Source organism: Aptenodytes patagonicus, chromosome 21 (genome assembly GCF_965638725.1).
Source record: "Aptenodytes patagonicus chromosome 21, bAptPat1.pri.cur, whole genome shotgun sequence".
NCBI lineage: Eukaryota > Metazoa > Chordata > Aves > Sphenisciformes > Spheniscidae > Aptenodytes > Aptenodytes patagonicus.
The window spans coordinates 3601448-3612719 of NC_134969.1; the positions used below are offsets into that span (position 1 = coordinate 3601448).

The window sequence follows — 11272 nt, forward strand, 5'->3', positions numbered from 1 at the left end:
AGCCTCAGTCTGCAGCAATATGTTCATCCCTGTGCAAGGATCCCTGGTGAGCTATGAGCCAGGCTGCTGGTGCGGGGAGTGGCTAAGTGACAGCTCCCAGATTTAGCTGAGAAGACAAAGAGTAATACTTCGCTATAGGGTTACAGCTGCCACCTGCTATGCTGGTATCCTTGTGACAACTGGAACTGCAATGCTCACCTGTCATCGTCGTGACATCTGCCTAGGAATAAGCACGGTCTTTCTGGCAAGGCACTTCTAGTTTTTATTATCCAGAGCTATCAAAACTGTTGTCTGGAAAAGTCAAGATAAATGAGGAACAGTCTGTTAGATACAGATGGCTTGCACGAGAAGACCTTTGAAACAGTGTTGAAATCCTGCTGTTTATCTAAAAATGTCCTTACACAGAGCGAGAATGAGATAATTAGATCCTACTGTAGCTGTTTGCTGTGAAGCATTTTGAAACAAACAAAACTATCAATTTGATTATGAAAAGCAATGAAGCAGAAGGCAATAAGGTCAGCACGTGTTGATGGGGGATGGAGGAGCACTTTCCTTGCACAGCTACAATAAAGCTCAATAGCGACAACATCTCTTTCTAAGCTTTTCCAAAGAGAAATAGTTTTAGAAGGGCTGATCCTCCTGTTAAATTTAAGAGGTGACTCATGAGACAAGAATCAATCTCCTCCTGCTTAGTATATCAAGACCTAAAAGGTAAATACTGACTTAGCCATGATCAGAGTAGGAAATTGAGAATATCGCTGTCAATCACCTCCTTAAGACATGGCTTACAGAATCCCTCTCTTGACTGCGTTCCCTGTTCATTATAGTTGCTGCTGTTAGGGGCAGAACAGACGAGGATAGTATGGGGCAATAGCTGGGCTGTAAGCCTTTAAGATCATTCCTGCCATATGCAACTTTGAGTGTGGTCAGAGGCAGTGTAGCTTTTAAGGTGTTTAAGGTGCCTGAAGAAGAGATCGACATCCCAGCTGTGGGACACTTTGCATCTTCAGGCACCAACATACATTCTAAAAATCTGGTCCTACGCTTTCTGTGCCTCAGTTCCCCCCTCCCCTCCTGGGGCACCAAGATGATACATTTATTAAGGGCTGGACATGATCAGACCCTGTGGCAGGGGGTCTGCAGAGGGATTTGAAAAGGCTTTTAAATAGGAAATGTTGTATTTTTTAGCAGCATCTTCAAATGCTCTCCTAAGGCCCCTTTCCCTTCTGCACTACACTCCTGTGCTGAGGGTTATGTTTCACAACATAAGCCAAAATGTTGACATTGTGGCATTTGATTATTCCCTGAGTAGCATCACTAGGAATGTTGTTGACACAAGATATGCAGCCCACAGGCAACTCTGAATAAGGTAATTGGCATCACTGGCTTGAAATGCAGCCTTTCCAGGGGGGTAGTTGATGGGGCAGAATGTTATCCCTGTGGTCTCGCACTCCTTGGAAACAACACAGCCGGGCTGCTGCAACTCCTATAACTGCAGCGTTTCTGTGTGTATTGTTTTTGATGGTATAGTTTGGACACAGAGTACATGAAACAGCTCAAACGACATTCCACAAAACCTTTGATACTGAATGGTATGAAGTAAAGCTAGCACAATGGAAATGTCCTTCCGGGTTGCTGCCCAGACCATGCAGATATTCATACTTTTCATACCCTGTATGATGACATCCCTTCACCACATCTGGCATTTCGACCTTTTGGCCTCATATGACATGGCCATAGTGCTTGCTTTGTTATTGGTGCTGGAGTTTGGAGCTGAACCTTTGCCTGTAAAGTTCCTAAGACTATTCCTTTAATCCTGGGTTGTATCATCAAACCCCTTTACTTCATGAGGCTACTGTTTATTTGCAAAATCACACCAAAGCAAGTGGAATTTAGCCTTTCGCCTCAGTTTCCCTGGACTGAGAAAACACCTAAGTGCGCTCATGGTGAGAACAGCTGAGTTTTGCTTCTGGTCAGCCTTTCTCTGTCAGTGCTCTTCGAGTGAGTACTTCCCCATACCCTTCAAAGCCTTGCTTATTCCTATAAATGGTTTCAGTTCTCTAAAACTGATGTCATTAGACAGTCACACTTTGTCACCACACCAGCGGAAATCAACAGGCTGAACTATGCTTTCCTCTTAATGAAAAATAATTGCCTCCTCTGTCCCCCGAATAAATACCGTTTAGCTTGCTTTTGGTAAAGGTGCGGTGCTAAAGGAATTTGGCTCAGTTTACATTGGGTTTGGTTCATTCCAGCCCTGGAGGTGGGTGTGCTGGTAGCAGGAGCAGAGGAGGGCTCTGCAATGTAGACTCCTCTCTATCATGCAAATGGAGCATGTTTCTCATCGACAGTGTCAGTGAAGGGTGGGAGGAAGCAGCTCGAGACCTCCCTAGCCTCCTTCGTAGATTACTGAGTGCATGAATTGAGATTAGGGTAAATTGAGATTGAGATCTGAACTGAGATTAGTGTAAATCCTCACATTCCTGCCTATGTGGAACGTGATCCTAGCTGCTTCATCCCTGGGGACTTCAACGGAAGAAAAGAATGTGCAACTATTTCAGAGAAAGAAATGAGCAGCAGCTGAGAAATATGTCAGAACTGGGCCAAGACTGCATTAATCTGTTGCAGAGATGAAAAAGGCTTTATCTTTCTACAAGCATTAAAGAGCACAGCAGGATAAGGGACATGTTGTTTCACAGAACTGCTGCATCAGCAGCTATTACCACAGTTCCAATGACTGCTTTAAAGGCAAAGTCCATTTCATGGAAGTAGCCTTTTGTTTTACACGAACCATATATCCAAGGGTACAACATGAATATGCATTTAATTCTTTTACTGTACCATGATACATTTAATTCTTTTAGGTTTGCATACTTCTGCACCTGAATTTCTTCAAAGGGTGGATATATCTTGGACCTGGATCTTTGGTGTTGGTAAAGTGTAAATACAGTTACTGTTGTGAATTTTGCTAAATTTTCAGTAAACTGAATCTGGAATTTGAACTTGAACCTTAACTCATCTTTTAAAGTAGTCCAATTCATAATAAATTTGAAGAATAAGCAAGAAATAAAGGCCTATTATTTAAATGCAAAGATACAGTATTGCAGCATACCAAGAGGTAATTATATCAGTAAAGGCACCTATCTCCACGACAGAACAATGGTGGAAACAGTCTGACAACTCTGCCATGTTAATACATCCAAGATTAGCTATGTTTATTTGCATTGCACTGTTGGCGAGGTAGGCTACTATTTCATGCAAGCAAACATAATCTGGATTTTAATATCATTAACTCATCCTAATAAAATTCTGTGTTTTCATCCTGATCCCACAGTACTTTTAAGTCTAAATCTTTGAACAGCATAGTGAGAGGAGTGCCATTGTCCCAGTCTGAGATAGTGTCTTGGGACACAACATTATTCAGTTTTGTGCAGCTTAGCTCCTTTGTTGCTGTTAACATTTCTGTTTCTTGAGTCTCTGGGAACTGCAATTTATTTGCAGCATGTGAGAATGAATCTGGCAACATCCACTGCTCTGTATTGTTCTCTCCAGGGAAGCTGTTACCAGTACCGACTGAGAAAAGGAGGGTGGCTGATAGAGATGGCAGCGATTCATTCTCTGGAACATAGTCTGTGTCAGCTTTCACTGAAGACCATAACAGTGGCAGTTCTGCTGTCTGTTGTCTGTAGCATCCTCCTTGTTCCAGCAAAGACAGTGACAGCTGGGATACATGCACTTTATTTTCCATCCCGTCAGTCTGCAACAGCAGTTGCTGTGTTTGCCCAGGGCTCCCCTGTAAGAGAACTGACTCTCTTGTGTCACTGCTGTTCCACAATGCCAAGTTTGGCCTCTGTTCTTTGTAATTCCAACGGCTGCAGCTCTTGCCCAGCATCTGGGTTATGAGCTTTCCACAAACAAAACTATCTGGGGAAACTTCCTTTAGCATTTGGTTTGGCTGCAAATTCTTCTGGTCAACGTGGTCTGTGCCTTTGACACACACCCCATAGGTTAGGGGCAGAATTTTGCTGGACGCGGCAGTAGGAATGCTTTGCTCAGCTATTTGAGGAGCGTAACCAGCAGGAGCTGCGCTTGTCAAGCAGGGTGGCTGAGTGGGCAGCTGGAATGTCGGTACATCCATCTGTTGCTGGTAGGCAGTTTCTGGTGGACGGAAAGACCATGGTGGCTCCAGTGCTCTGTCCACATGTTGGCTGATCTGTGGTAACTGCACTTCAGGGATGAGAAGTGAAGGTTTGGTTAAATTAATGGTCTTTATAATATGTTCCACTGTCAGTGTAAGAGGCTGGAACGATGAAATCCCTCTGAAGTCCTGTTGAAGTAGATAGACAAAAATTAATTAATAACAAGAAGCTGTGACTTTGAAGGTTTGCTTTAGATTCTTTAAAATTTTCTTTGGAGAAATATCAGTAAAAGCCAGTAACAACCAACAGGGATCTGCTCTGTTGACAAAAGAACTCTGGGTTTTTTTCCTGGGGAATGACCCTTCAAAGGAATACAGATGTCTCTCATTATGCATCAGGGCAACTGTGCAGTCCTAAAATATGTAAATCAAATTGCCAGTGGGTCACTTAAAAATTGGAAACCAAAATCTTAAAAAACTTCTGAAAATTTTAGAAAAAAGGGAACGTCTGAGGGTCTGTGATTTTGAGAGCTGTTCTAACATATTAGTATAGAGCCCTGCTCTCCTCTAGGGACACTATACACAGTTTATTTCCTTTAATAGAGTAACCAAGATTCTTCAAATCCGCAGGCATCTTTGCTGTCTTACTTTACAACTCCCTGTAACAAATTTTCTCTACCTGTGGCAGGATGACCAGATCTAAACTGCCAGTAGTCTGCAGTGATTGCCTAGACAATGCTCTTGTCTGCTCATTCATCCTCCTCAATTAGCAATGCTATTTAGGTGCATGCACGTAGTCGTGAGCATTTTAAAGATTTGCTACAATGGCTCAGGAACACTTACCAAAGACATAGGCTGTGCACTGTGTTGCTTGACGTATCTATAGATCACATAGCTAATTGCAGCAAACACCAGTCCAGCACAGAATGCGAGTGCCACGAAACAGTAGAGAAGCCATGTGTTGTCTGGTTAGTGGGGAAGAGAACAAGTGGAAAACGTAGCTTCAGAGAGTTGGATTAGAAAAACTCCATGGGATTAGCTAAATTATGTTATAGGTCTAGTCTCATAGAACTAGATTTTTAAATTAGGAAAGTCAGTGTTGCTTCAATATCTTAGCAAGACTATGTTATTTTATACGAGCTGAAAATCAGCCTCTTTTGTGTATCCAGTATCCCAGCTGGACTTCTAAATGAGCAGAGTTAACAGCCTCACCTGCTAGTGTTTTAACCCAAAATACTTGAGCTTTGCTGCTTCTCTGGAGGAGATATATGTATACTGTTCCGTTATATTCAGTGTCTGGGTCCAAGTTGAAAACTTCAAATTCTTTGTTGTGCTCATTCTTTGTCCACTATTTAAAATAAAGGCAAATTCTGTATTTTAGAAAGATTAAATGCATACAATTTCTCCAAAACAGATTGAAAAATTCAGCATGAAGTTTTATTTACTAATAAGGTGTTATAGGACTATAATAATTCTGTATATATGGAATTCTAAATATATAATTTGCTTTCTACTGTTACTGTATTTAATTTTTGCATTTCAGTTTCTTAAGACTTGAACTAATTAAGTCATTCTCTTTTTTAGTCACCAGCGATTTTACTTTTTGCTACTTATACAGTACCCTGAGAAACTCCAGTTTCTTTTCCAGAATTTTAGAGGAATGCTTAAAGTTCCTCATGTCTACTGAGAGTCAAAGACTCTGAGACTTTCCGTTGTACATCAGAAATCTCATCCATCATGTATAAGCTCTGAGGTCCTTCTCCATCTTATGCAAAGTGTGATTCACAAAAGTCAGTGGGTTAGTGGCCTGAGGTTGTGCTTTACCTTTTGGTGTGTCCTTTGGTTGAATATTGTTAAGTGATAATCAACAGCACCAAATTTGCTAGAAACGTCCTCTACGGTTAGCTGGCGGTCATCCTCACCTCTCAGTGGAGTATAGGGGGGCCGTATAAGAAACTTTATGGACCGTACATAAGGAATATACTCCACCTCTGGTGCTCCAATAATAGCTAGAAAAGACAGAAGAGGAAGTGTCAGCTGTTAAGATTAAAGCTGATACATTATCAGATCATCTTATACACATCTTATACACACACCCCAGACTCACTGTAAATTATTACATCTGTTTATATACAAAAAAGTATTTGAGCCATATTTCACTGAGCATAGGAAAAATCAGACAACTGGAGGTACTGTCTTCCCTCAGGGTTCTGCCACCTTTAGCCAGTGTTTGTCCCTGGAAATTCTCACTGCTTCCATGTTGCTTTGCTGTCCTGCATAGGGACATCCTCCTTCATGCGCGTGTGATGATGAGTGTGAAATCCCACCACAGGGCACTCAGTTAAATGCTACCTGAATTCCTATTCCCACCCTACATCACATTTTGTCTTTAGAGTAGTTCAGCTCTTTCATATCTACACTTATCTTCAGTGGAAGGCATATGCGATACCCAACATTTAAACAGAAGTTTAACCCAATCGATAACAGCAAATTTAAAAGTAGCATTCAGTATTCCTCCAAGGCCATGTAGCTTAAAAACATCAAACTGAAAAGAATGGCTCTGGGGGATAGGATCACCTCACCGTGGGTGCTAATGCTTATGCTGCAATGAAAAGTGAATGTTTAATGATCAAAACAACTTATGGCTCTTTCATAGCTTATTCCATGCACAGATCTTTTCTTATCTTATTATGAAGGCTTTTCATAATCATTGACTGCTAATGCCACCTTGAATTATTGACAAATATGCAGTGGGAAAATTTTAGTCACAGACCCAATAAGAGAATTGCCAAAGGCTATGTTTTATGTCTGCAGTAGAGCTCACTTAGGGGTTGGGAACATTAAATATCCATTGGTCTGGTTGCTTATCCTGATTTTCAGGAGTTCACATTTCATAGCTTCTATGTATTACTGGCTGTCCTCAGGTTGCACATCGTGTCTTACTAGTTTCCTTCTGCCTCTCGTCAGCCTTAATAGCAAGTCTTCCTTCAAGGAATCTGGCTTTTCCTTTTCTCCTCTAATCCCACTTTGGTGTCGGACCTCAGGGAAGGCCCTGCCCATTTGCTCATTTGCCTCCTTGCCCAATAACAAGCCTTCTTCAGGCTTTCACTTCAAGCACAGAGTCTTGCAATACTGAGATTAGAGGAAATGCTGTCCTAAACATCAGTGAGACTTGGAATGAATTCCTAACAACCAGGATTTTACAGATTTCAGCAGCGGTACGTACTCTCTTTTCTGGGTTCAAATCTTTCTGAGCGCACCCAGTTGGAGGAGCAGTAGTTCTGGCCAGTGGCCCTCACCCTGGCATAGTAATGCTCTGTGATGTTTTCTGTTTCACAAGTGAGATTGCAGAAAGGCTTCGTGATACTCTGGCACTCACGCTTGTTAAGCCAGGATTTTTCTCCGTACCTTAGGACAAAAAAAGCTTTTAGTCTGTTGGTAGAACAGATGCAATACAACCCTTCTCCAGAATGATCCAAACAGGCTGTTTTGCTAACTGTTAGTAGTTTTTTAAATTCATTATTGCAATTACCAAGTGGCAGGGAATGTAATGGCAAAGAAACTTCCCCTGGACTGCAGCCCTTAATCTGTTCCCGTTGATGGCTTCTGCGTGGATATCGCCTTGAGGAAGTGCAGGTTATTTCAAGGCACACACAGGAGCGTCCTGCGAGTCAGCACTCCGGGGTTCTTTGCCCAGCTCTGGCACTGAATGATTGCATGCAAGTTCATGGGAGAGTTTGCAGACTTAACCAAAGGCAACAAAGCTATTGTGTAGCATTGGTTTGATTTCTCTTAGCGCTAGTGACTGAACCAGAGGAAGACAATTGCTATTACCTGTATTTACAGGTGAGGAAACTACAGAATAGCGAGAAGGAAGTTGCTGAAGGCAAAGAATAGCTCAGTAATGGAGTAAAGCTGGCAACCCAGTATGTAAAAGTATTTGCTTAATTGAGCACCATCAACCAGTTTAAATAATCCTGTCCTTTATTGAGTTCTTGTCTAAGCAGAACCATTCCCGTAACAGTAAAACAAGCAGCAGAAACAGCAACACCTACTTTTCTTTCTCAGCCCTTCTCTCTCTGAGAACAGTGGCCCTAAGAACGCAAGAACACCAAAAAGAAGCAAACTTCACATACTGTTTATATTGGACATCAAATACAGTGCCAGGGGGAATATCTGCTTCAGTTTGCCATGTCAGGATGTTCTCAAAGTTTGTAGAAGAAAATGCTGCACGTTTCAGACATGATGGCCCCTCTGTAGTCACAATGCCTAGGGGAACAAAGAAGCTAGTATTAAAATGCATATTCTGGCATCTCAGCCCCCAGATGAATATGGGTCCAATGCTGCTCAGCCTTGTAGTGAACATAAATATCAGGCATGCCAATTTCAGTTTGCTAGAGATGGGCTGCAAAGCAGAAGCTTGAACAGAACAGGAATTCAAACCGTGTACACATCACTGTATATACCTTGCAGATTGTTGACTCATCCCAAAGAAATGTAGGTCAGGAATTTTTACAGAAAGACTTCAAAAACTCAGAGTCAGAAAGAGGATCTTTGAGTTCCTCATCAAGTTTCTTTTAAAGCAGTTCAATGGCTGGAAAACTAAGAACAACAACCTGTTTTCAAGGCTAGATTCATGTCTATGAATGTCTCTGCTTTCTGCCCATGCTCAGGGAAGTAATACGCTGAGATCAGTTTCACATCACTGAGGATGTGACGGTCATGAACCTCTTGTGCTCCGTGTTTTACTGGATGGAGACTGCCTGTACAGAGCAACTCTGGACTCTGATCTGGGTGTGCCAGGGTGAAGGCAAACAACTCGCTCAGCTCCCTGCTTTCTGAGCCCTCTGCCTCTTCCCCACGGAGGATGGGTTCTGGCTTTAGTAAGCAGAAATGACAAACATGCCCCTGGTCTGAGCTGCCTCTGTAGAGCAGAATACCACCATGATCCACCTGCAGCAAACTGGCTTATGAGCAGGCAATGCAGAAGACTGTCCTAGAGACTTGACTCTCTCCTGTCATGAGAACACACAGTGCAAAATTTTCTCAAGGCTGATTCACAAGACCTAACTTGGAGAGTAACCTTCAGAATTGATAAGCTCTGTAAATTCGAATTATAGACACATCCTTAAAGATAGATAATTTATACATTACTCAACTCTTGGTTTGCAGTATTGATAAACACCTTGAACCTGCACGGGCTTCAACCTGCACTTGCTGAAAATGAACAGTCCCATTATGGTGCTTGTAAATGGACACTCAAAATCAGTGAGCCCCCCCCCCATGAAAAAATGGTGTGATAAGCAAGTAAAAGTTTTACAGATGGGAAAACTAAGGACCAGAATAGGGGTGACTTGGGCAAGATCACATTGAGCAGTTGTGGTAGAGCAGGGACTAAACCACACCAGTTCCTGGATCCTCACTCCAAACTTTCCCTCCACCTGCCTCTGTGGAGGGGAACTGAGTGTCAGCAGTTTAAACTAGCCGTGTAGGAAGAGAATTAGGCATAAAGACATAGATCCAGTTCTCAGTTTTGTTGTGTACGGCATTTTGGCAGGGAAGCAATGCAGAAATGGATTGCAGTCTAGTTCAAATTTTGTCCTGACCTCCTCTGCAGTTCAACACTTGCCTTTGCTCATGCAAGGCTCAGCACAGTCTACCTGAGGAGGCAGAAATGCAGCAGTCTGTATAACGTGGGTGGGTTTCCCTGTCTGGGCACCATGGAAACTGAGTCACCAATACTCTGATCATATCAGAAGCAGGATATCTCCATCTTCCCACATTTATCCATACTAAAACACAGTTATGCAAAGTAGTGTAACGCAAGCACAGTCAAGCGTGGGCAGGGAAAAACCAGGGTATTTCACAGTGTGAAAGTCCCTCTGTTTTAGAAGTTTCTGAAGGCGCCTTCCCTACAGTATAAGATCACGGACACAAGAGCAGATGAGTGCTAAGGTTGCTTGCTGAAAAGCTGGCATTTGAAAACATAGCAAGTTTATCCTTGATTCACCCAGGAGTGAGTTTGCCACATCTGGAGTAGGATTAAATGGCTTTTAGGGATACATTATTTGTTTGTACCTCTTTTAAAATCAGAGCTGTTCTTGTATTCATTTGTGTCTCCGCTTAAGACACAGGGGGACTGATCCAAAGCCCCCTGAAGTCAGTGAATATCCTTTACTCCTGTAGGATTTGTATTGTAACACATCAGTGGCAAACACTTTGAAGTGAAGGAATCTTTTCTTCTCCCTACTAATCCTTAAAGCACTTAGCACACCAATAGTACTTTGAAAGTATTAAAAGGAGAGAGCAACACAGAAGAGAGCATTTGAACAACCTCAGACAACAGCTCATTCTTTAGGTCTTTTTTCAGTAAACATGATTGAACTACCTCCCATACTACAGGATCAAGCAGAAACAATCACTATCAGTGATAGGAAAGGAGAAATCAGGACTTACCGACCACTGAAAATACAGCGAAGACGATCAGAAATTGCTTCATGAATAACTATGCAAGCTGGGCTGGGAGAGCAGACAGTTGATTCTGTGTGCAGGTGAATCACCTTTTACAAGAGCTAAGTTCTTGTTTGTGAGGCCAGGTTGGATTTGTTGCCCAGTAACAGGCTGCAGAGCTACTGTCGCACCTGCATTTGGATCTGAAATCACCAGGTAAAGATCTGTGCGCATGTGTAAGAGAGAATGTAAGAGTGACAACAGGAGCACCTCTCCCCGTCTCAGTATGCACACCTAACTGTACAAAGGTGCACGAGCCAGAAGCTTAGAAAATCCCCAGCTTTTGAAAGAGAGCCAAATACCATTTTGCTGATAGCGAGCTTCCTGCCTGAAAGCCCTCACTGAGGTTTCTCAGTTTTGGGGCTTGCTTTTCTGGTCAGGTAACTTTGACTTGTTAAAACTCTAGAAATTAAAACTTAGTGCTGTGCACATAGTTGGTTTTATAACTGCTGCAAGCAAGACACCTATTTCCTTAAGAAATACCTTTGAATACTTTCTTAAAATGAAAGTCAGCCAGATCACTGTTTTTTAAGCTCTTCAACTGCTCATACTGGCCTTGGATGGGAGCCACATGACTAGCATGTAGCCCTGCTGCATATGGGGCAGAGCATGAGGTCCTCAGTC

The 11272-nt window shown here is 42.4% G+C and overlaps 1 protein-coding gene across 1 annotated transcript; it reads right to left on the minus strand.

Moving 5' to 3' along the window:
- Nucleotides 1–2620: 2620 nt before the first annotated feature.
- Nucleotides 2621–10655, minus strand: IL22RA1 (interleukin 22 receptor subunit alpha 1). The gene is made up of 7 exons (XM_076357236.1): nt 10595–10655; nt 8275–8407; nt 7365–7546; nt 5963–6147; nt 5351–5486; nt 4982–5103; nt 2621–4327 (listed from the first exon to the last, which is right to left on the minus strand). The coding sequence occupies exons 1-7, from the start codon at nt 10635–10637 to the stop codon at nt 3299–3301; spliced, it is 1830 nt and encodes a 609-aa protein (XP_076213351.1). The 5' UTR covers nt 10638–10655; the 3' UTR covers nt 2621–3298.
- Between the last annotated feature and the right edge of the window lie 617 nt (nt 10656–11272).